The sequence below is a fragment of the Neoarius graeffei genome, chromosome 28 (assembly GCF_027579695.1).
Source record: "Neoarius graeffei isolate fNeoGra1 chromosome 28, fNeoGra1.pri, whole genome shotgun sequence".
NCBI classification, from domain to species: domain Eukaryota; kingdom Metazoa; phylum Chordata; class Actinopteri; order Siluriformes; family Ariidae; genus Neoarius; species Neoarius graeffei.
In genome coordinates this window covers 18,733,548-18,759,518 of record NC_083596.1, presented here as the reverse complement: position 1 = coordinate 18,759,518, position 25,971 = coordinate 18,733,548, and the positions used below count along the sequence as shown (strand labels likewise).

Genomic DNA, 25,971 nt, shown 5'->3' with positions numbered 1-25,971 from the left:
TGCACATTACGTTGAATATTTTTTGTCTGTTTTCCCCCCCTTTGTTTTGAACTTGCTTAATTTTTAAAATTTAGAACCCCAACCTCTACAAATTCAATTAAATTTAAATGTTTAAAAATAAGTAAATTAATAAATAAATAAATAAATAAATAAATAAAAGGTGTTATGCAAATTAGGTCAAAGTTGAATCAACCTGGGATTCCCAAGGAAAGGTAGATGCTTTCAGAGGCGCTGAATTTAACCATAGTCACAGATGTCTGCCGCAGTTACACCATGATCACAAAGTGAAGTGAAGGGCTGTGGAACGGAGTTTAAATAAATAAATAAAATAACCGGAATGCCATTAAATGCATCTAAAGCATTTATATTTTACCTACAATAAGGCATTTAGCAGACGCTCTTATCCAGAGCTACATACGGTACAACATACCCAGTCCAGCCTGGGGAGCAGTTGGGGTTAGGTGCCTTGCTCAAGGGCACTTCAACCATTCCTGCTGGTTCAGGGAATCGAGCCGGCAACGTTCTGGTCCCAAAGCTACTTCACTAACCATTAGGCCATGGCTACTTGGTCATTTTCTGCAGTGATGTTAAGCATACTTCGTATATGTCCAGCGTAACTATTTTGAACATGTTCTAGCTAGTTTATTAACAGTGCATCATAATTTTACATATAAAAATGAAAAATGCCTAGGGGGTCTGTTATTTCTAAAAAGCAAGCAGCCTCAAAACAGGAGAGACTTCTGAATATTGCAAAATCCTACTTAATATGTAGCAGTATCTCTGTCATGTCTTTCTTTTTTTCCCCAACATCCTTCTCTAATTTGTGGAGTGTGTAACAGTGAAGTCATGCATTATATCTGTTTCACTGAACATTGCATCATAATTTTATATACAAAAATGAAAAATGGTTCAGTCATGAAGCCTTGTGCCTGTGCAAGTTAATCCAGCCTGTACAAATGTTTTCATGCATTTTTTTTTAAATTACTTTTTAATTCATGCTATGACCTACACATGTTGCTTTAATACCTAAATGATCCACGGGGACAGTTAGCCAAAAGTCCTAATCAAGTTTACATACTGTAATTAGGGTAAAAGCTGATTTACCTACCATCTAATACGCTAATTTACATATCATTTCCAGGATTAGATTTATTGTGGCATTTGCATTTAGCATTCTGAATCTTTTAAATCTGACATCTGGGAGTTCAGATCTTTTAAAATCGCACCCCTAGCAAGTTCAATAGAAAAGGAAAAAAAAAAAAAGGTTAAAAAAAAAAAAAAAGGTCACTGAAAGGACCACAATTGGGAGGATGGACAAAAATAGAGAAACACACATTTAAAAAGAGGACCGCGCCCACCCCCACACATTCCTTCCTCACTCAATTTTCCCATGTCGTCCTTTGACATTTATCTAGTTTTGTAAACATGTTATAGTTAAAATTCCAGTAATCTGCTTGGCGGGGGGCGGGACCCTATAGTCCAGTCTAGCGCTGTCCTCTTAAGGCACATGATTCATCTCCCTAGAGCAGAACAAAATAGGCATGTGGACGATTGTTTAAACATGTAAATATAGATTTCTTTATATTTTTAGATCAGTATGTGGGAGTGTTTGGCTAGCATTTTTATATAAACTAGGTGCTGAGCTTTTTGTTTGGGGCTGGGGCTTAATTTCCTAAGAGGGAGAGGGACAGGAAGAGAAAGAGACCAATATTTCCTGCAGCACTCTTACCGCAGACGCACTGGCAGACAGAACATAATTGCGGGGCCTAGTCTCCTGAAAATCAGGTGCAGCCTAAAAGTGAAGGGGGGAAACAGAATTTTACACAGAATCATGCATCCACATCAACTGCCTCAGCACACAGCACACTTAGTTAGAACTAAGGAAACACAAACAAAAGCAAGCAAGCAGCAAAGCAAAGCATGAGATGCAGAGTTAAGTGATAATCGTCTGTTATTTCCAAAAAGCAAGCAGCCTCAAACAGGAGAGACTTCTGAATAGTGCAAAATCCTACTTAATATGCAGCAGTATCTCTCTCATGTCATGTCTTTTTTTTTCCCTCCAACATCCTTCTCTAATTTGTGGAGTGTGTAACAGTGAAGTCATGCATCATATCTGTCTCATATATAAAATGCAATCATAATTTTATATATAAAAATGAAATGTGCCTAGGGGGAAAACCCTTACTGGTTCAGTCTGAAGCCTTGTGCCTGTGTTATCATTCATGCATTTTTTTTTTAAATTACTTTTTAGTCATGCTATGACCTACACATGTTGCTTTAAAATAATCCACTGGGACAGTTAGCCAAAAGATTGAGGATAATAATAATAATAATAATAATAATAATTTCAAATCCTGAGTTGTCCGATTCAAGGAGAGTGGATTGTTTCATAAGAAGTGTAATATCTACTTCATTTTCATACAACGGCGGCACGGTGGTGTAGTGGTTAGCGCTGTCGCCTCACAGCAAGAAGGTCCTGGGTTCGAGCCCCGGGGCCGGCGAGGGCCTTTCTGTGTGGAGTTTGCATGTTCTCCCCGTGTCCGTGTGGGTTTCCTCCGGGTGCTCCGGTTTCCCCCACAGTCCAAAGACATGCAGGTTAGGTTAACTGGTGACTCTAAATTGACCGTAGGTGTGATTGTGAGTGTGAATGGTTGTCTGTGTCTATGTGTCAGCCCTGTGATGACCTGGCCACTTGTCCAGGGTGTACCCCGCCTTTCGCCCGTAGTCAGCTGGGATAGGCTCCAGCTTGCCTGCGACCCTGTAGAAGGATAAAGCGGCTAGAGATAATGAGATGAGATTTTCATACAACCCCGATTCCAAAAAAGTTGGGACAAAGTACAAATTGTAAATAAAAATGGAATGCAATAACTTACAAATCTCAAAAACTGATATTGTATTCATAATAGAACATAGACAACATATCAAATGTCGAAAATGAGACATATTGAAATTTCATGTCAAATATTGGCTCATTTGAAATTTCATGACAGCAACACATCTCAAAAAAGTTGGGACAGGGGCAATAAGAGGCTGGAAAAGTTAAAGGTACAAAAAAGGAACAGCTGGAGGACCAAATTGCAACTCATTAGGTCAATTTAAAAATACATCTAGATGTAAATATTAGGAAATGAAAAATTTTGATGCACCAACTCATATTCATCTTTTGATTTCAAAGTTGAATGTCTTCAGTGGATACTAAAAACAAAAAGCACTGGTCTTGCCTTTCCAATACTTTCAGAGTGGACTGGAGGCCTAACAGTTACAGAACACAGAAACTGAACTGTTTTGGATTAATTAACTTTGTGATCATATAAAGTAACAATGCATGTTTATAATAAGGCAAGACAGAAACGGAAACGAATGTTCCATGTCCTGATAAGTACAATCCATACTCACTGTGAAATGGTAACATATCGAAATGAGATGATATACTGTCATTTTGAACACAGAGTACCGACTGTTGTCGAAAGTGAGACATTTTGAAATTTCATGCCAAATATTGGCTCATTTGAAATTTCATGATAGCAACATATCTCAAAAAAGTTGGGACAGGGGCAATAAGAGGCTGGAAAAGTTAAAGGTACAATAAAGGAACAGCTGGAGGACCAAATTGCAACTCATTAGGTCAATTGGCAATAGGTCATTAACATGACTGGGTATAAAAAGAGCATCTTGGAGTGGCAGCGGCTCTCAGAAGTAAAGATGGGAAGAGGATCACCAATCCCCCTAATTCTGCACCGACAAATAGTGGAGCAATATCAGAAAGGAGTTCGACAGTGTAAAATTGCAAAGAGTTTGAACATATCATCTACAGTGCATATCATCATCAAAAGATTCAGAGAATCTGGAAGAATCTCTGTGTGTAAGGGTCAAGGCTGGAAAACCATGCTGGGTGCCCGTGATCTTCGGGCCCTTAGACGGCACTGCATCACATACAGGCATGCTTCTGTATTGGAAATCACAAAATGGGCTCAGGAATATTTCCAGAGAACATTATCTGTGAACACAATTCACCGTGCCATCCGCCGTTGCCAGTTAAAACTCTATAGTTCAAAGAAGAAGCCGTATATAAACACAATCCAGAAGCGCAGACGTCTTCTCTGGGCCAAGGCTCATTTAAAATGGACTGTGGCAAAGTGGAAAACTGTTCTGTGGTCAGACGAATCAAAATTCGAAGTTCTTTATGGAAATCAGGGACGCCGTGTCATTCGGACTAAAGAGGAGAAGGACGACCCAAGTTGTTATCAGTGCTCAGTTCAGAAGCCTGCATCTCTGATGGTATGGGGCTGCATTAGTGCGTGTGGCATGGGCAGCTTACACATCTGGAAAGACACCATCAATGCTGAAAGGTATATCCAGGTTCTAGAGCAACATACCGTAAAATACCAAATAATAGCCGAGTTCCAATTAACCGCCGAGTTCCCTTTAACGGCCGGGTGTACGCGTGTGTTGTGACAAATAAAGGCCGGTTCCGAATACTCGCCGGGGTCTAAAAAAAAAAAAAAGCGTCCGAACGTTCTATCTAGAATCTTGAGGCCCAGCACTTTTCTGGTTTTCTGGTGTTTAAATGATTTTGCATTGCATAGTTTTCTACCGAAACAATATGAATGAATGAATGAATGAATGAATGCAAAATGAAATTATTTCTATAATACTGTTTACAACATTTTGTTACGTGATAATAAACATGCCATTTCAATGTTATAATCTTGGTCTACCGTAATATTTCTTGAGGAATGCAACTCCGTAACTTCTGACAGATGTCTTAGCCAATTACGTTTGACATGGGTGTGTGGGATATCACTTACGTCATCGAATGAGGAATACCCCTTTGGGTATACCCAACGAAAGCCAGCGTGTGTGGTGACATTGAGGACTGCAGGTTTCCAAGGTTGGACTGCTGCTTCTGTTAAACGACCTAATTTGCCGAATGCATGCGTCAAAGCACACACTGAGTTTTATTAAAGACCTTATACCATTTCACTTGCCCTTACCCATTCGGATCTGGAAGACGCTTTACAAAAAAGGTGAGAGCGTTCTAACATGCATTTCAGTCTGCTCGCGGCCAATCTAATCCAAGGGGCCTTTTCAACAAGTAATCTGTCGTGCAAGTTGGGCAGAAGCACGCGTCAGGCAGGCAACATGTAGGCCTACAAGTCAGTAACCTATTCAACTAACTTTCATCCGAACTTTAAGTTTTCTACGGGGTCGAGCCACCGTACCAACTCACTCGGGGAATAGGCTCATATCGGCCAAATAGGGAGACGTCTTGGAGAGAAACGTGAGAATGCAAGATGACAGTATGTAGCCACTGCAGGTCACTTATTTTTCAGCATAAGAAAAAACCCTTTGGTTTGACACTTCGCACCCTAATTATGTTGCTTCAACGTCGCGCCCTCCATGCAATTTCAGATTGACAGACATCGCGAAGCGCAAAGGGTGGAGGCTGCATGGGTGAGGGTGATAGCAAGTGACCATAACTTTGCAGAGTATAATTAAATCACAGTGCTGCGCACAGACAATGGTGTGGTTTCTTGATTATTTTGTAAAGCATGCACTTGACTAGTCATTAACAGGAAAAGGTGTGTGATTTATCCTTTATCCACCCCGACTGTGCCATGCGAAGATGCATTCTGCGTCTTCAAAATTCCCCGAAGTCGGCACCGTGCTATCTGTAATCTAACTCTAAACAAACTGTAAGTTATACTGGTTAAAAGTAGGCCTATCTGAGAATGATTTTTTCCCCGTTTTGAGGTAGATTTTGGGGAAGGTGTTTGTGAAGAAGGAATTAATCGCCTGTTCCAAATAGCCGCCTAGTCTCTAATACGCGCCGGGTCTCTTACGTGATTGAGACAAATAATAGCCCGGGCTATTATTTGGTATTTTACGGTATGCTCCCATCCAGATGACGTCTCTTTCAGGGAAGACCTTGCATTTTCCAACATGACAATGCCAAACCACATACTGCATCAATTACAGCATCATGGCTGCGTAGAAGAAGGGTCTGGGTACTGAACTGGCCAGCCTGCAGTCCAGATCTTTCACCCATAGAAAACATTTGGCACATCATAAAATGGAAGATACGACAAAAAAGACCTAAGACAGTTGAGCAACTAGAATCCTATATTAGACAAGAATGGGTTAACATTCCTATCCATAAACTTGAGCAACTTGTCTCCTCAGTCCCCAGATGTTTACAGGCTGTTTTAAAGAGAAAAGGGGATGTCTCACAGTGGTAAACATGGCCTTGTCCCAACTTTTTTGAGATGTGTTGTTATGAAATTTAAAATAACCTAATTTTTCTCTTTAAATGATACATTTTCTCAGTTTAAACATTTGATGTGTCATCTATGTTCTATTCTGAATAAAATATGGAATTTTGAAACTTCCACATCATTGTGTTCCATTTTTATTTACAATTTGTACTTTGTCCCAACTTTTTTGGAATCGGGGTTGTACCATGATCTTCATACCATGGTTATGACGCTGTATTTTTTACAGGGGGAAAAAAAAAGGAGAAAAAAAACCCCCACATGACTAATTTGAATTCGATATAAAACTTTTTGTACAGGACTCTGCTTAATAAAACCCCCAAAACTCCACATATTAGCACAGTACTACAGAATACTGCCGTGCAACACAGTCATTGGAATGGCACACAAAGGAATCAAGCATTAATTGGCTTTATGACAGACTTAGAATACAGTAAATCCTAATATATTCAGTTAAATACATGCACAATCCATAAAAGCATGAATATTGATGGGTGTCTGTCTATAAAGTGGTTTCCAAATAAATCATGAAATCATTGCTCCATCTATTCCATTTAACCACCAGGCAGGCTTGTAGTACTCAAGTCCAGGACTCCAATTCGAGTCTGACTCATGCCCTAATTTTAAGGACTCATAACTTGACTTGAACACTGATGACTCAGACTTGTACATTAACTGCATTCGGACTCGTAAATTGGAGACGAGGACGCGGATTTAAAAAAAAAAAATTGTCACATGCCATAATTTGGCAGAAGATATTTATATCTACATTAATTTTTATACTAATTTCGTGCAAGAGAATGCACATTCACCTGTTCATACATCATGTTCAGGAACAAACTAACGTTAATGGCACTAAAATGCCTGGAGAGAAGCCCCTAGGATTGTCCGCTTTGCTTATACAGACTTCTCATGCCGTGGGAAAAAACGCACTGCTAACGTGTTCCAATGTAGAAGAACTATCGAGGAGACGATGGGGACAACCTCGAACTTCAATCGTCATTTGGCAAGACTCCACCCAGAGAAGTAAGCGACATGCTATGTTCACTGCCCTGTTGATAGTGGGCAGGGCTTGCTGAGCAATGAACAAGCTTTTTTTAATCTGTAGCCTATTCACTAAAATGGGGCAGTCAAGTCGTAATGTTAGTCCAACATGGTAGCAGAGACGGTTTCACATAAAGGCAGCAACAGCCACCGTCAAATGGTGCAGCTGGAGTCTTGTTCTCGGACTCGACTCGCACCAACAGTGGACTCAGAATTTTCTTTAACGACTTGGACTTGACTCACACTTGAACACTGGGGACTTGAGAGTGGACTCAAACTCTAGGTTTAGTGACTCGACAACACCACTGCCACCAGGTGTGGTGAGAATCGCCTGAATACCTTTTTGCCGAGACCATCCACAAAGCCAGAAATGTAATACTTGATAGAAGATGAGGGTACTTCAAAAAGTTCTCGGCCTCACCCAGAAAACAAATCACAAGATGATTTTCACGTTATTTTTCTACAGTCTCCTTTAACTTCAATGTACTTAGTCTACCGATGTTCAAGCTTCGCTATCCGTTTGAGGAAGGTGGTCACATCTTGAGCCTCTAGATCCTCCTCACCAGCATGGATGACTTCATCACTCTGAAAATGGCGACCACATGAGTGGGAAACAGTTTGGGGAAACAGTAGTCAGACAGTGCCAGGTTGGGCGGGTAAGGTGCATTGGGCAACAGTTCAAAGCCACATTTGGCCGCTTCTGCCCCTGCCACCTGTGCTGTGTGGACGGGTGCACTGTCCTGGAGAAACAGCACGCCAGCTGGAAGGTTTCCTCTCCTTTTCTCCTTGATTGCTTCTTTCCTTTGAGTTTTTCTGGACAGTGATAGAAGGCTTTATCCTTACAGTTATGCCCCAAAATGGGAGTTACACCCCATGTTTTCAGGTGAGACCGAGAACTTTCTGAAGTACCCTCGTACCTCAACACACTGCTGCCTCCTAACACTCAACTGGACTAATCAAAACCCTCCCAATAATATGTTGGTGGCATCAAATTCAAAAATGAGCATATATTTTTCAAAAACAAAATTTCTCAGTTTCAAAATTTGATAAATATTGCCTTTGTACTATTTTTCAATTAAATATACAGTTTCCATGATTTGCAAATCAAATAATCACATTCTGTTTTTATTTAAGCTTTACACAGCGTCCCAATTTTTTTCAGAATTGGGGTTGTAGTCCTGCGTACTGCGACACTGTATTATGTGACTGCACCACGGTTCTGGGAAAAGAGCATTTTGTTCTAAATGTACACAATCTATATAGAGGAATGACAAAAATAGCCTCAATGATACCAGCCACTACTGTGTGCGAGTTTGAAATCCGATCAATCCTGTGGGAGGAGTAGCGATTTTTGTGAAATTGCACATGAACCCTGTGTTGCCGCATCCACGGCAGGTGGCGCCACCTGGTGAACAATTCTTGTTGGTATATATCTTTAGAGTCTTTTGGGCGAGTTTCAGTGAAAACGTCCCAGCAGTTTACGAAGAGTAGTGTCTGATGTGACGAGTCGTCCAAAAATTTCAGACGCCCATAAAATCGTAAATATGACCGGTGGCGCCACAGTCTTGACAACTTTTATACATACCCACCTAGGGAACATTGTATGTGAGTTTGATCGAAATCTGACCAATCCTGTAGGAGCACCAGCAATTTTTGTAAATTGTGGACGGATGACGAGTGATCGCATAAGCTCGGCCAGGCGAGCTAATAAAAACCGCTCAACATAAATACTAACTTTATATGGCAGGCTCTTCATTCCACCCACACGTGTCACAGCTGATTTACTTCACAACAAAGGTGAACTGATTAAACAGGTGCGATGAACACCTGCACCTGACCTTTTGAGGATGAGATTGGATGCCTTAAATCATATCATTCCCAAACACCATCATCTTTCATCTCTTCATAGCTGTTGCTATTCAGAACTCCGTGGCTGCTTGATTGAGTACAGTTAACAGCTTAGCTTGTCTGGCTGGTATAATCAGCGTCACTGGGTATGTGTAAATTAGAAACTAGAAACCAGTAGAACCAAAATGGACAGGCCACGTGGCACCCTCGATTCACCTGGCTAACTATTCGGATAAAGTGCGGTGACCTTGTGCGAATCCTAAATGAACAGACAGAGTTACACTCTCCAGTCCCTAGCAGGTGCTTGAGCACTTGTCTATTTTGCTTCCATACAGAAGATGGGAATTAAATGAAAAAGTATCCCACTTAAAGTACCAACTACTTTCCTTTCAAATTAATGCTGTAGACAGACACACCGCTTAAACATTCATGCCACCAGGAGTGTAAATGTCAAGCAGAGGGAGATAAGTGTGCCAGTTTCAGTGTGTTCATACATTACATTACAGGCATTTAGCAGATGCTCTTATCCAAAGCAACGTACAACATACCCAGAGCAGTCTGGGGAGCAGTTGGGGGTTAGGTGCCTTGCTTAAGGGCATTTCAGCTATTCCTGCTGGCCCAGGGAATTGAACTGGCAACCTTTTGGTCCCAAAGCTGCTTCTCTATCCATGACGCAATGGTTTCCCCTAACAGGTCATGCTAAAGATGTACTCTAAAGATGTTTCCTTAAAACATTTTGATGGATCTATCTTTTGAAAGACATTTACATGCAAGTATTCACAATGAGCCAACGTTTTTAAATTTGCACTCAAAAGTATAACTTGGAGTAAAAACAAATGGAAAGATAGGTTAATTAATTTTTAAGTGCAGCAGATATTCGAGCATTTGTATTTAACATGCAGTACAGGGGTGGTAATTCAGTGGTCCTTTAATAAATAACCAATAATTGTAAATCCAAATGGTAGGCTCGCGTGATCGGTATGTTAGGCCCTGAGCAATATCATTCAGTGCTACACTTGAATTGATCTGCTTAATCTTTGTCCTTTTTTAGGTTTTTGTTTGTTTTTATGACTAGTCATGGTAATAGCCACAAGACTTGGCTGACTGGAAAAGGGTGAGAAACTTGATATAAACCAGAGAAAACCAAAGAGAAACAATATGTGAGACAAACGCATTCTCTCACACAGACACTGATACTCACATCTCCCTCACACTGTGTAAATGACAAAGAAACATGTTAATGCACAGAAAAAAAAAGGATAAAAAGGGATTACTCTGCACACATCTACAGACAAACACACACGCACACAGATGCGACAGGCAAGAAAGCGATGACTGTTCCATTTATTCACCGGTTACTCTAGTAGTATTCATTAATCGAATAACCTAAGCACCAACCATGTACAGGTGTCTTGCAAAAGTATTCATCATCCCCCTTGGTATTTATCCTGCTTTGTCACATTACAGAATGGAATTAAAATGGATTTTTAGAGGGTTAGCACCATTTGATTTACACAACATGCCTACCTACCACATTAAAGATGCAATTTTTTTTAAATACTGTGACACAAACAATAAATAAGATGAAAAAACAGAAATCTGGAGTGTGCATAAGTATTTACCCCCTTTCGTATAAAACCCCTAAATAAGAGCTGGTCCAACCAGTTCACTGCATAAGTCACATAATTAGTTGATTAAGATCCACCTGTGTGCAATCAAAGTGTCACATGATGCCTGTATAAATCAGCCTGTTCTGGAAGGACCCTGACTCTGCAACACTACTAAGCAAGCAACATGAAAACCAAGGAGCACTTCAAACAAGTCAGAGACAACGTTGTGAAGAAGTATGGATCAGGGTTGGGTTATAAAAAAAATATCCCAAACTTTGAATATCCCACGGAGTACCATTAAATTCATTATAGCAAAATAGAAAGAATATGGCACCACTACAAACTTGACAAAAGAAGGCCGCCCACCAAAACTCACAGACCAGGCAAGGAGGGCATTAATCAGAGATGCAACAAAGACACCAAAGATAACACTGAAGGAACTGCAAAGATCCACAGTGGAGATGGGAGTATCTGTCCATAGGACCACTTTAAGCTGTACACTCCACAGAGCGGGTCTTTATGGAAGAGTGGCTAGAAAAAAGCCACTGCTTAAGAAAACATGTTTGGAGTTTGCCCAACAGCATGTGGCAGACTCCACAAATACATGGAAAATGATTATCTGGTCAGATGAGACCAAAACTAACTTTTTGGCCATTTTGGGAAATGCCATGTGTGGTGCAAACCAAACACCATCCCTACAATGAAGCATGGTGGTGGCAGCATCATGTTGTGGGGATTTTTTTTTTTTTATCTGCAGAGACAGCAAAGCTGGTCAGGACTGAAGGAAAGATGGATGGCACTAAATACAGGGCAATTCTGGAGGAAAATCTGTTTGAGTCAGCCAGAGGTTTGAGACTGGGGGATGAGGGTTCACGTTCCAGCAGGACAATGACCCTAAACATACTGCTAAAGCTACACTGGAATAGTTTAAAGGGAAACATTTAAATGTCTTGGAATGGCCTAGACCTCAATCCAATTGAGAATCTGTGGCATAACACGAAGATTGCTGCACACCAACGCAACCCATCGAACTTGAAGGAGTTGGAGCAGTTTTGCTTTGAGGAACGGGCAAAAATTCAAGTGGGTAGCTATGCTAAGCTAATAGAGACATACCCCAAGAGACTTGCAGCTGTAATTGCAGCAAAAGGTGGCTGTACAAAGTATTGACTTGGGGAGGAGGGGGGATACCTATGCACACCCCAGATTTCTGTTTTTTCCATCTTAATTATTGTTTGTGTCACAATAAAAACAATTTGCACCTTTAAAGTGGTAGGCATGTTGTGTAAATCAAATGGTGAAACCCCCAAAAAATCCATTTTAATTCCAGCTTGTAATGCAACAAAACAGGACAAGCACTTTTTTTGGGGGGGGGGGGGGGGGGGGGGGGGGGGGGGCACGTACTTTTGCAAGACACCAAGTACCAGCCATGTAAAGATGAGTAATTTATTGGAGTAGCCATGAAGCTAAGATGATTATCAAAAACCAAATGGCTCACTACTTTCTGAAAAACAACTTTTAAGACTTAATCATCAGGCTTTAGTATGACACACTTTAGTATTATGAAACGTTCAAGAGGAGGCCAAAAAGATGAAACTTCCAAATTTCAGGAGTAAAATGTGACTAAATGGGAATACATGCTATTTTTAGACAGACACGCTCTCTACTCATTAGATGACTCCCTCCGCTATGACTGCAGTTACAGGAAAGATCTTGGCATGGCTCATCTGGAGACTTCCTGATGCAACTCAATCATGTGTAAACATAAAACACACTGCTCACATGGTGACTACACTTCATCATCATGCTGATTCACGAAGATCTATTGCACCATTCAGAGAAAATACAGTTTACTGAATAATGCAAAGATGTGCACATGGGGGGAAGCTACAAATGACTGCATGACCCAAAAGTGAAAGGGGTGGACTTGGATTTAGAAAACAGTTTCAGCAAAAATATTAAGAAAGTCGGAACATGACTCACAGCAGCCTTGGCTTCCGCCAGCTTGGCTTTCTTCAGGCGTGCTTTGCAGACATCCAAGTCAAGGCGGCGGTTCTCTAATAGCCTTCTTTCTTTCTGAAAGACATACAGTTGACCTGACCACATGTGTCTTGACCTAGTTATGGACAGACAAGTCCAGCTTTGTACTGAATTTTTTTTAAAAAAAGGTCACAAAATAAATAAAAGATGTCTCCTTGTGTGCAAAAAAAAAATTGTATAAGCACATGCGACTTTCATGATATAATGCTTCACACGTCATTCTCTCTCCCAAGCTGGTTTACCTTCCTTCCAAATAAGCTGATCTTACCGATATGGTTCTCCAGTCACCCTCTAGAAAATTCCGGAGAGGAGTGAGGAAGCTGACAGCCGATGCTTGTAAGAACTCCCTCTCAGCACCTCCTAGCCTCTTCTGATAGTCTCCTACGGTGTATAAAGTACTTCCTAAACACACAGTGAAATATTATTTAATATTTCTTTATGCCAATACATTGTATTACATTACAGGCATTTACAAGACGCTCTTATCCAGAGCGACATACAACACACCCAGAGCAGCCTGAGGAGCAGTAGGGGGTTCGGTGCCTTGCTCAAGGGCACTTCAGCCATTCCTGCTGGTCCAGGGAATCGAACATTGAGGATATTACACAGCTGCGTGAAGATATGAAGTTCATCTTCGAGCGGTGAATATATTTCATAAGTGAGCAAAGCGAACGAGTCAAAAATATTTTCAACACGAGTAGATAAACTTCATTTCTTCATGCCACCATGTAATGTTCTTTATATTATATGGACATATCCACCAAAATATAATAATAATAATAATAATAATAATAATGATACACAAGTTCGTCAAAAGAATTTTAATTTTGAACCAATTCGCCATTTTGACAATGCAAGTCAAGTCAGTGGGAAAACAGTGGGAATGATGCCATTGAAGTGAAATATTATACATACAGGACACTTTTTCGATGGAATAAAAACATGCGTTCTAGTCCCTTCTAGCAGGTTTCATTCATTTGGTTTGAGAGCATGCAATACTGTTAGCATATCGCTTATCCTACATGTATTACATCACTCTACCCAATGGAGAATGAGTGTTGAATATGGTTTACGATATTGCATGGTCAGCAAGACATGATGAGAATATTCAATGAGAAAATTTTCTGCTGCGCATGCGCAGAAGCATTTCTTTGTTCGCCGGCGGCACCTGCAGTAAACTGTCGCAGTAAATTGAAAAGGCCATAACATATGTATTACACAATTTCTGCGCTAGCGAGCGACTGTGACAATTCATAAACAAACATGGCCGCCAGGTTTGCTTCATTAAATACAGAAGACTTTGAGAGAATTTTGAAAGAGAAAGACACGAACACCCGAAAGGCTACCAAAGCTTCATTAGATATTCTTCACGCACATACCAATGGATATTGGTAAGTAACCCCCCTGTTCTTAGCTTTTTGTAAAATCTATAAAATTGTTCTATCGAATGTGTATGTATAACAATAATATTGGCTGGTTTTTTCGTGGTATATCAGATATATTCCATTCAGCTAGCATGATAAACAAGTCGAAGAGGAGTTCAATATCATGTCAGCTGAATGAAATATATCCAATAGACCAGGGCTTTTCAAAGGTGTGGGGCGCAACGTGAGGAAAAATAAACCAGAATAAGTTACTATTGCGGACATTTAGCGAACTTCAGCTAGCCTTTGCCAGAGACAAAATGGATCGATTTTTAGTACCTAAAGCTACAGTGAGTGAGGAGACGGAGTCTGGGCCAAGCAAAAAAAGAAGGAAGTATGACCACGATTATTTAAAGCTTGGATTTTCATGGACTGGATCTGAAGATGCTCCACTGCCACAGTGTGTTGTCTGCCAAGAGGTACTAGCTAATGATGCTATGAGACCATGTCGACTCCGGCGTCATATTGAGACCAAACACCCAAGTTTGGTGACTAAGCCCCGGGAGTTTTTTGACAGGAGGCTAAATGAACTGCGGTCACAGCAGAAAGTAATTCATACTTTTAGCACTGTGAATGACAAGGCAACTGAAGCATCATATCATGTGGCGTTACGCATAGCTAAAGCAGGTAAGCCCCACAACATCGGTGAAACATTAATCTTACCTGCTGCTAAAGACATGTGTTCAGTGATGATGGGAGATGCTGCTGCTGCCAAGCTGAAGGCCATACCGATGTCTGATAACATCATCCAGTGCCGCATCTCAGACATGGCATCGGATGTTAAGGAACAGGTGCTGGATGCTATTTGCGAGAGCCCTCTCTTCTCCATTCAGCTGGATGAGTCTACCGACGTCGCTAACTGTGCTCACTTAATGGTGTATGTGCGCTATATTAAAGAGCTCAGTGTCGAGGAGGAGTTTTTGTTTTGTTATCCTCTGCCAACTCGCACTACAGCAGGAGAAATATTCAAGGCTTTGAATGATTTCATGCAGGAGAATCGTATTGATTGGAGCCGATGTTGTGGAATATGTACTGATGGCGCAAGGGCAATGACAGGCCGCCACAGTGGTTTGGTGAAGCAGGTGCAAGCGGTTGCCCCGGCTGCTGTTTGGAAGCACTGTATCATCCATCGCCAGGCTTTGGCGACCAAGAAGATGCCAAAAGAGTTGCGCGCGGTGCTGGACGAGGCAGTAAAAATTGTTAATCTAATTAAATCACGTGCCATGAATGCTCATCTCTTCTCTGTCCTCTGCAATGAGATGGATGCTCACTTCCAACAGCTACTGCTGCACTCCGAGGCCCGATGGCTGTCCCGGGGCAAGGTCCTCACCCGCTTGTGTGATTTGCGCGAGGAAGTGCTCCTATTCCTTGCCGAAATCAGTTCTCCACTGGTGAAGCATATGGGGGACATGAACTGGGTTGCAATGTTGGCATATCTTTCTGATATCTTTGACCAAATAACCGCACTGAACACCTCTCTGCAGGGCAAAGAGAGCCATGTCTTCTTGGCACACGATCGAGTCTCTGCATTTAGGAAAAAGTTGGACTTGTGGTGTGCTCATGTTAAACGGGGCTCGGTGGAAATGTTCCCGATGTTGGAAGATGTTGTGGAGAAGGCAGGGCTGCAACTGGACACTGTACAACAGGTGATCATTGCGCATTTGGAGGGGCTGCGTGAGCAGTTTGCAGAGTATTTTGGAGAGGAGACCTTAGCAAATCAGTGGGTGAGAAATCCATTCTCATTCCCAGCGACATCCAGTGATGCACTAACAGTGCAAGAGGAAGAGGCCCTTGTCGAACTGAACTCTAATATGGACTTGAAAAAAAAAGATGAGTGAAGTGTCACTTGCGCACTTCTGGCTGTCTGTGGAGACCGAGTTCCCCCACCTCTCCAAAAAAGCCCTTCAGGTACTCATCCCGTTCACATCTACATACCTGTGTGAATGTGGTTTTTCCACATCAACATTGATCAGAAACAAGTACCGGTCTAGCCTGCAGGTAGAGGACGATATACGTTTATTCCTGTCAACAGTGCGTCCCCGCATCAGGCGCCTGTGCATATCAAAGAAGCAAACTCATTGCTCCCACTAAGATGAGGCAAGAAAAGGGGTTGTGGTGATGTGAGGTGTTAAAAATGTATTAAATGTGGGTTTTTTTTAAAGCACATGTTTAAAATGTGTAAAAAAAATATGTTTTAGCACGTTTAAAATGTGTAAAAAAAAAAAAGATGTTTAAAAAAAAAGCACAGATGTTTAAAATGTGTAAAAAAAAAGATGTTCTAAAAAAGCACAGATGTTTAAAATGTGTAAAAAAGATGTTCTAAAAAAGCACAGATGTTTAAAATGTGTAAAAAAGATGTTCTAAAAAAGCACAGATGTTTAAAATGTGTAAAAAAAGATGTTCTAAAAAAGCACAGATGTTTAAAATGTGTAAAAAAAGATGTTCTAAAAAAGCACAGATGTTTAAAATGTGTAAAAAAAAGATGTTCTAAAAAAGCACAGATGTTTAAAATGTGTAAAAAAGATGTTCTAAAAAAGCACAGATGTTTAAAATGTGTAAAAAAAGATGTTCTAAAAAAGCACAGATGTTTAAAATGTGTAAAAAAAGATGTTCTAAAAAAGCACAGATGTTTAAAATGTGTAAAAAAAGATGTTCTAAAAAAGCACAGATGTTTAAAATGTGTAAAAAAAGATGTTCTAAAAAAGCACAGATGTTTAAAATGTGTAAAAAAAGATGTTCTAAAAAAGCACAGATGTTTAAAATGTGTAAAAAAAGATGTTCTAAAAAAGCACAGATGTTTAAAATGTGTAAAAAAAGATGTTCTAAAAAAGCACAGATGTTTAAAATGTGTAAAAAAAGATGTTCTAAAAAAGCACAGATGTTTAAAATGTGTAAAAAAAGATGTTCTAAAAAAGCACAGATGTTTAAAATGTGTAAAAAAAAGATGTTCTAAAAAAGCACAGATGTTTAAAATGTGTAAAAAAAAAAAGATGTTCTAAAAAAGCACAGATGTTTAAAATGTGTAAAAAAGATGTTCTAAAAAAGCACAGATGTTTAAAATGTGTAAAAAAGATGTTCTAAAAAAGCACAGATGTTTAAAATGTGTAAAAAAAATTTTTTAAAAAAAGCACAGACGTTTTAAATGTGTAAAAAAGGATGTTTTCAAAAAGCACAGATGTTTAAAATGTGTAAAAAAGATGTTCTAAAAAAGCAGATGTTTAAAATGTGTAAAAAAAAGATGTTCTAAAAAAGCACAGATGTTTAAAATGTGTAAAAAAAGATGTTCTAAAAAAGCACAGATGTTTAAAATGTGTAAAAAAAGATGTTCTAAAAAAGCACAGATGTTTAAAATGTGTAAAAAAAGATGTTCTAAAAAAGCACAGATGTTTAAAATGTGTAAAAAAAGATGTTCTAAAAAAGCACAGATGTTTAAAATGTGTAAAAAAGATGTTCTAAAAAAGCACAGATGTTTAAAATGTGTAAAAAAAGATGTTCTAAAAAAGCACAGATGTTTAAAATGTGTAAAAAAAGATGTTCTAAAAAAGCAGATGTTTAAAATGTGTAAAAAAAGATGTTCTAAAAAAGCACAGATGTTTAAAATGTGTAAAAAAGATGTTCTAAAAAAGCACAGATGTTTAAAATGTGTAAAAAAAGATGTTCTAAAAAAGCACAGATGTTTAAAATGTGTAAAAAAAGATGTTCTAAAAAAGCACATGTTTAAAATGTGTAAAAAAAGATGTTCTAAAAAAGCACAGACGTTTTAAATGTGTAAAAAAGGATGTTTTCAAAAAGCACAGATGTTTAAAATGTGTAAAAAAAGATGTTCTAAAAAAGCACAGATGTTTAAAATGTGTAAAAAAAGATGTTCTAAAAAAGCACAGATGTTTAAAATGTGTAAAAAAAGATGTTCTAAAAAAGCACAGATGTTTAAAATGTGTAAAAAAAAGATGTTCTAAAAAAGCACAGATGTTTAAAATGTGTAAAAAAAAAAAGATGTTCTAAAAAAGCACAGATGTTTAAAATGTGTAAAAAAGATGTTCTAAAAAAGCACAGATGTTTAAAATGTGTAAAAAAGATGTTCTAAAAAAGCACAGATGTTTAAAATGTGTAAAAAAAAATTTTTAAAAAAAGCACAGACGTTTTAAATGTGTAAAAAAGGATGTTTTCAAAAAGCACAGATGTTTAAAATGTGTAAAAAAGATGTTCTAAAAAAGCAGATGTTTAAAATGTGTAAAAAAAAGATGTTCTAAAAAAGCACAGATGTTTAAAATGTGTAAAAAAAGATGTTCTAAAAAAGCACAGATGTTTAAAATGTGTAAAAAAAGATGTTCTAAAAAAGCACAGATGTTTAAAATGTGTAAAAAAGATGTTCTAAAAAAGCACAGATGTTTAAAATGTGTAAAAAAAATATGTTTTTAAAAAAGCACAGACGTTTTAAATGTGTAAAAAAGGATGTTTTCAAAAAGCACAGATGTTTAAAATGTGTAAAAGAAAAAAATAATGTGTACAACAACCATTTTTTTTTTAAAAATACAAATGGAACATTAAGTATAGCAACAACAAAAATTGTGAGGGGGGGCGCTGTTGTTTATTTGCTCTCTGAGGGGGGGGGCTGACTCTCCCACACTTTGAAAACCCCTGCAATAGAGATCTTGCAGTCACGTGACCGGAAAGTACACAACCGCCATCGTGTCGGTCAAAAACACCGCTGAATACTGCTGCACTCGTGTACAGAATGGATCAATTTCAACCGACGGACTACACAGCTCATTTTTCTAATGAACAGATAACTAGATATATGTCTAAAATAAACGATCTACAGATTTGTGACCCTTATGGCTTTCCGGACGGAGTTTTCACGACCGGATTTTGAACTGCCAGCGGAATACCCGAACGTGTATGATTACCTCATCAACTTTCCCTCGCTGTTCAGTGGTGAAGCACTGCGTGCTTATAAATCTCTGGACAGTTATCTCTACAGAAATTCAGGATTTGTCAGCGACTCAGATGTGGCATCTTGTAACAAGAATCCTCATTGGATGGGTAAGTCACTTAAGTATTGAGTATAGCACTGACCAGCCGATTATAGAATAGAATAAGGTAATTCCAAATCATCTGTCTTGTTTACATGGATCTGGCGTTGGAGAGGTAGAGGCTTGGCAGTGGAGATTTGAGTGGCTGTTTTCTGAGTTTAGTCAACAGGCCGGCTCTGCCTGCAGCCTCGCTTCTGCTCCCGGCGCCGCCTCCTTCGCTTTGCTTCCGATAACAATCCACGGAGACCCCGCTATCTCGTCCGGAATGTTGGGTTGTTTTTTTTTCTCGTCCGGAATGTTGTGCATGCGATGTAAATCGCTACAAACCATCATTTTCTGCTGCAAACCAATGTCTAGTAAGTCCATACGGTTGTAGTGGATATTGAAGTCCGGTACAGACGAACAACACGCAAAAATACACACAAAAAACATAAAAACCGTGCACAGGTAGGGAGAACTTGTAGCCACAGCCGTTGTAGTAGAATTGTATATAGTAGGGTTTTCCAGAAGAAAAGGTAGAAGTAAAAGCAGAAGTAGAACCAGAAGTAGAAGTAGAAGGCGGAATATGGCGTTTGACCGACACGATGGCGTCTGTCACAACCTGGATCGGCTGTGACGTCACATGCAAGATCTCTATAGACCATAAAAAAAAGCCAGACAATATAATTTAAATATGTCACTCAGATCCGTGAAGTATTTCATATGAAAAATGTGAGTTTTTCAACATGAGAAGATAAAGTTCATATCTTCAAGCAAACACGTGATTCTTATTATACAGACACAAACAAAAAGTACCTAAATTTAATCAAAATTCATCGATTTCCTCACGAGGGATCTAGAGATGCGTGTCATGGTTTTAGTTCTCCATGTCCCAGATGTAACTCATATGAAAAATATGAGTAGTGTATTTTCCAATGACAGCATGGAAGAAAGTCAGCATGAAGCTCAGGGAGGGGGAGGGGGGGTTGAGTGCTGATGGCTGCATTATAGGTGGCTGATAGATGTCATAGACACCCACCTCTGTTCAGTGATGGTCGTTCCAGGTTGACAAAAATGAACGATCCTCTCTGGCTAAGATGTCTGCCAGTTTTCTGGAAGTCCTCTCATACTCCCGCACCAGTGAAGGGAACTCATCCCAAAGTGCGTAGAAAAATATCTGTGAAGATACTCAGTCATCCAGGTACATAGTAATCTGTGGTTGGTCGAAGAGAGCAACTGGACTTGCTTGAAAAGTCCTCTCTGGCAGACATCTTAGCCAGAGAGGATCGTTCATTTTTGTCAACCTGGAACGACCATCACTGAACAGAGGTGGGCGTCTATGACATCTTTTATCAGCCACCTACAATGCAGCCATCAGCACTCTGATTCGGATTCTATGATGATCCATGAGAGGATAAATACTTGATACTCCCTATTAGACAGACAGAACTGAGGATGCCTTTCGGACGAGAGGCAAAACATCTTCAAGACTTTTCAAGCAAGTCCAGTTGCTCTCTTCGACCAACCACACATTCATTCAAATGTTGATGAAATGTCAGGATGAAATGTCTAGATAAGGAGAGACAGATGCAACGCACAGGACCAGTTCCTGGTGAGACGCAGGAGGAGCCCGGCCAGGACTCACCCCACAGAGCCCAGCCCCTCCAAGCGCCTGCAGTAACAAGTCCAAGTACAGTCATTGAACGACGGATCAAATGGCCCCCTGCAAGCAACAAGAACAAGTGGCACCAGTTTGAGGAAGATGTCTGTGGGATCATACAAATAACAGCTAAGGTTGACGCAGAGAGACAACTGCAGGCGATGACAACCATCACTGTCAGCTATCCGTCCGAGAGGTTTGGCCACACAGAGCCAGGGCTCAGCAAGAAACCTTACAACAAGAACCATAGAGCGGCTATCGCTGAAAGACTCGAAACCCCAATGACCCCAGGCACATCACTAAGGATGCATCCCAGCGCATAATAGAGATGCATCTTGAAATCAAAAATTGCCTGAGCAAACAAAATCAGATTTAAAAAAAAAAAATATCACTTGTATTTTTTTTTATTATAAATTTGTCTGTCTGCTTTCTGTCCCTTTTCTGAAAATGCAAAGGGAACCATTTTGTATAAATCTTGCTACTAAAATACACATTAATGGACAATAAGCAATGTATTATAGCAAAACCATGCAATTAACAAATAATGTTCAGTAAATAATGAACAATTTTGTATTTCAAGATTGACTAAGGTACAAATCCACTAAATATTAATGAACATGTGCGGCGCCAGGGAGGGGCTTGGGGGTTCTGTAGCTACCCCTAGGGTAGCCATAGCACCTCCAAGAACTGTTGTTAATTTCGAAATTTTAATTTTCTAATGTGTAAATACTATAATTTGAAAAATAAAAATACATTAAACAAACCAATTAATTTAGATAAAAAACAAATCCAACGGGTGTAGCATGCATTGAACTTTTGACCTTACTTTCACATCCTGTTGGACAGAGGGCGCTGTTTTTTGTAACTTAGCATTAGCGATATCATAATGGATCATTTTTTATTTCATAAACGTCCACGTGTGGAGACTCAATCAACTGATGCATCGTTTTGTTCTGAAGATATCCAATGGTAAGGGCACGATTTTTTTTTCGGCTTTGTTGACATTTATAAATTTAATGCATTTGGTGGTTGAGGCACAAATTCTGACTCCTTATAGTTCTCTTCATGCGATGCTTATTCGTATAACATTAAGTCTACAGTGTCTTGCAAAAGCATTCATCCGCCTTTGTGTTTTCCTGTTCTGTTGCAGTACAAGCTGGAATTAAAATGGATTTTTGAGGGCTTAGCACCATTTGATTTGCACAACATGCCTACCACTTTAAAGGTGAAAACTGTTGTTTTATTGTGATGCAAACAATAATTAAGATGGGGGGGGGAACCCACAAATCTGGAGTGTGCATAGGTTTTGACCTGACCAGCTTTCTTGTCCCTGCAGATGAAAAACATCCCCATAGCATGATGGTGCCACCACTATGCTTCACTGTAGGAATGGTGTTCTCAGGGTGTTGGGTTTGTTCCACACGTGGCATTTTCCATGATGGCCAAAAAGATCAATTTTAGTCTCATTTGACCAAAGATTCTTCTTCCATGTGTTCGAGGAGTCTGCCACATGCTGTTGGGCAAACTCCAAACGTGTTTTCTTCAGCAATGGCTTTTTTTCTGGCCACTCTTCCATAAAGCCCCACTCTGTGGAGGAGTGTACAGCTTAAAGTGGTCCTATGGACAGATACTACCATCTGTGCTGTGGATCTTTGCAACTCCTTCAGTATCGTCTTTGTTGCATCTCTGATTAATGCCCTCCTTGCCCGGTCTGAGAGTTTTGGTGGGCGGCCTTCTCTTGTCAGGTTTGTTGTGGCGCCATATTCTTTCCATTTTGCTATAATGGATTTAATAGTGCTCCATGGGATATTCAAAGTTTGGGATTTTTTTTTTTAATAACCCAACCCTGATCCATACTTCACAACTTTGTCTCTGACCTGTTTGGAGTGCTGCTTGGTTTTCATGTTGCTTCCTTAGTAGTGTAGCAGAGTCAGGGTCCTTTTTTCTAGCCACTCTTCCATAAAGCCCCGCTCTGTGGAGTGTACAGCTTAAAGTGGTCCTATGGACAGATACTCCCATCTCCACTGTGGATCTTTGCAGCTCCTTCAGTGTCATCTTTGGTGTCTTTGTTGCACCTCTGATTAATGCCCTCCTTGCCTGGTCTGTGAGTTTTGGTGGGCGGCCTTCTTTTGTCAAGTTTGTAGTGGTGCCATATTCTTTCTATTTTGCTATAATGGATTTAATGGTACTCCGTGGGATATTCAAAGTTTGGGATATTTTTTTTTTTTTATAACCCAACCCTGATCCATACTTCTTCACAACGTTGTCTCTGACCTGTCTGAAGTGCTCCTTGGTTTTCATGTTGCTTCCTTAGTAGTGTAGCAGAGTCAGGGTCCTTCGAGAACAGGTTGATTTATACAGACATCATGTAACGATCATGCGACACTTTGATTGCACACAGGTGGATCTTAATCAACTAATTATGTGACTTAGGAAGTGAACTGGTTGGACCAGCTCTTATTTAGGCGGTTCATACAAAAGGGAGTGAATACCTATGCACACTCCAGATTTCTGTTTTTTCATCTCATTTATTGTTTGTGTCACAATAAAAACAACAATTTGCACCTTTAACGTGGTAGGCATGTTGTGTAAATCAAATGGTTCTAATCCCCCCAAAATCCATTTTAATTCCATCTTGTAATGCGACAAAACACCAAGGGGGATGAATACTTTTGCAAGACACTGTACGGAATGGAATACTGTTGATTCATTGGCTGAGGTGTTGGCAACTGGCAGCATGAGCTCGTGATCTCAGAATTTGAGGCTGAACTGTGTACAAACCTCTGTGTCTGGTGCTGGCTGTGGTATAATTGTGAGAAATTTCATATGCAGAGGTACGTTCATATAGGCTCGCTTGTGAACTTTACATCTATCCCCCCGTGAGCTGAATCTCTCAGCTTGTGTTTAACAGCACTGTAATTATCATGGAGCAGGTACTGTGCATGCGTCAGGGGTGTTGCAGTAGAAATTAGAAGGGCACTCAGGGAACACTGACTTCTGCCAAGGCCAAAAGCCATAACATTAGCTAAAGAGAAACTAAATTTATCAAGCCGCTCTGCAAATTGGATCTGCTCCAAAATATAATGGGTTTTTCCTTGGCCCGTGCCACATCTTTCCACCAAATTTTGTGAAAATCAGGCAGGTAGTTTTTGCATAATCCTTAAACAAGCAAACAAACCAAAAGCATAACCTCCTTGGAGGAAGTAATTACACTACATGATATGACGGGCATTTAACAGACGCCCTTATCCAGAATAACATACAACAAGCACGCGCACATGCGCGCGCACACACACACACCCCTAGCGCATGGGGAGCAGTTGGGGGTTAGGTGCCTTGATAAAGGGCACTTCAGGTCATGAATTTTCCTTCCGATCCAGGGAATCAAACCGGGAATCCTTTGGGCCCAAGGCTGCTTCTCTAAGCTTTAGGCCATGACTGGAATTAAACAAGCCACCTACTGTACACATTAATGGGAAACCCTATGTTTCAGAGGGCCCTCACTTAAAGCATATATGCAGAACCATGGCCTTACTTTCGTTTATAAATGCCTTGAGACCTCAGGAATGGCACAGGAATAGTTTTAAGCATTAACAATAAATATAATATAGTAATTTTCACAATTAAAGTGATTCATATAGGTAGTGGTCTGAGTGAATGACCTTGACGTCTATGACATCACAGCAGGAAGCCTATTGGTCTCATTGCCATTTCCGCTATACTAAAACACAGAGCTGACCGCGATTCCAATCCTCCATTTTGAACCAATTTATCGCCATGCCACGTAAATGTGCCAGCAACACGACAGAAGGTGGATTTATGTTGCATTCATGGCCCAAGAATGTTCAAACTGCAAAGATTTGGACACGTTTTGCAAGAAGTTCACGGGCACATTGGGCGCCTACAAAGTGGTCTCTCCTCTGCACATTTTACTGAAGACTCGGACGAGACCTCGGATCTGTTGAGGAGCGTTGGCTATAAGCCCATATTGAAAGAGGGTGCAGTATCAACAATTAAATAAAACTACAAGAAAAGGAAAGCATTTATTTATTTATTTATTTATTTATTTTAAAGGAAAGCAAGTTCAATTGCACCAGTTCTCCTGGAGCGTGAGCCGAGGGTTGTTGGTAAAACCCAGGACGGCACGTGACATATCACTCAGGCAGTGACCTCCCCGCGGTTGTTGCAAAAACCGGTGAGGTTCCGTTCTGTCCCAGGTTTTAGTAATTGCCTGAGCCGAGCAGTAATGGTGGCGTACTCAGTATGGAGAAAATGGAGAATGAGTGGAGCAGCCGTCTGATTTCTTCACTGAATATTGCTGCCATCTCGCCCTTACGTGGAAGAAACGAATGAACGGAGAACTGAACGAACAACTGAAAGTCAGATTGTTTCAAAACAAATCGGCCACGAGATCGGCCTTCAAGAAGCGAGAACACAGACGGGTAAGCACTGACTCTCATTTGGATATAAAAACAACAAAACCAGCATGTTGTTTACCTGAATTTAGATTAATACATGTAGCTTGTATTGTGTATTTAAGTTACCAATATAAGATTATTTCATTTGCTTCAGAATGTGATTGTCTCAGTTCATCTGATTATTTAATTAGCCTTTTACGTTTTATCAGTGAAAATGCATGCATGTACATGTATGTTGCATAAGTTATAACACCCATCCTGTTTTAATGAGAGTCAACCCACAATCAATGAAGTCAAATCAGTCTTAGTTGAGCAAGTCGGTAACGGTATTTCTTACTTTCCCCATAAATTTTTATTTATATGACTTTGGTCTATAGTTGTCAAAGGCCTCGAGGCCTTAAAACTGGTTACCGCTGTAACGTCACGCGCTCAGGGCTGGCTGGCTCAGTGGGGCAGCTCAAATACCAACTTTGCGGTCAATTTTAACTCTCAAAAATATATATATTTTTAATTCCCATTTATGCTGCATACAAGAGTTGAGATACTATCCACTCAGAAATTTATTTAAAAATAAAGGTTCTGTGTATCTCCTTTAAGTCAAGCAACTCCACAGCACCAGCAAAAGAAAATCTCTGGCTCTGTGTGG

At 39.9% G+C, this 25,971-nt stretch overlaps 1 protein-coding gene across 6 annotated transcripts in view; it reads right to left on the bottom strand.

Annotated features, from left to right (window-relative positions):
• sh3glb2b (SH3-domain GRB2-like endophilin B2b) overlaps positions 1-25,971 on the bottom strand; it is a 123,331-nt gene that overhangs the window by 39,737 nt on the left and 57,623 nt on the right. For 3 of the 6 annotated variants that reach the window (XM_060912886.1, XM_060912887.1, XM_060912889.1), the window contains exons 4-6: positions 13,080-13,213; positions 12,755-12,847; positions 1,730-1,792 (exon numbers count right to left, since the gene is read on the bottom strand). In XM_060912886.1, coding sequence (XP_060768869.1) covers positions 1,730-1,792; positions 12,755-12,847; positions 13,080-13,213 — 290 coding nt within the window. The remainder of the gene's footprint in view (positions 1-1,729; positions 1,793-12,754; positions 12,848-13,079; positions 13,214-25,971) is intronic. The other 3 variants (XM_060912890.1, XM_060912891.1, XM_060912892.1) reach the window with 1 other exon arrangement.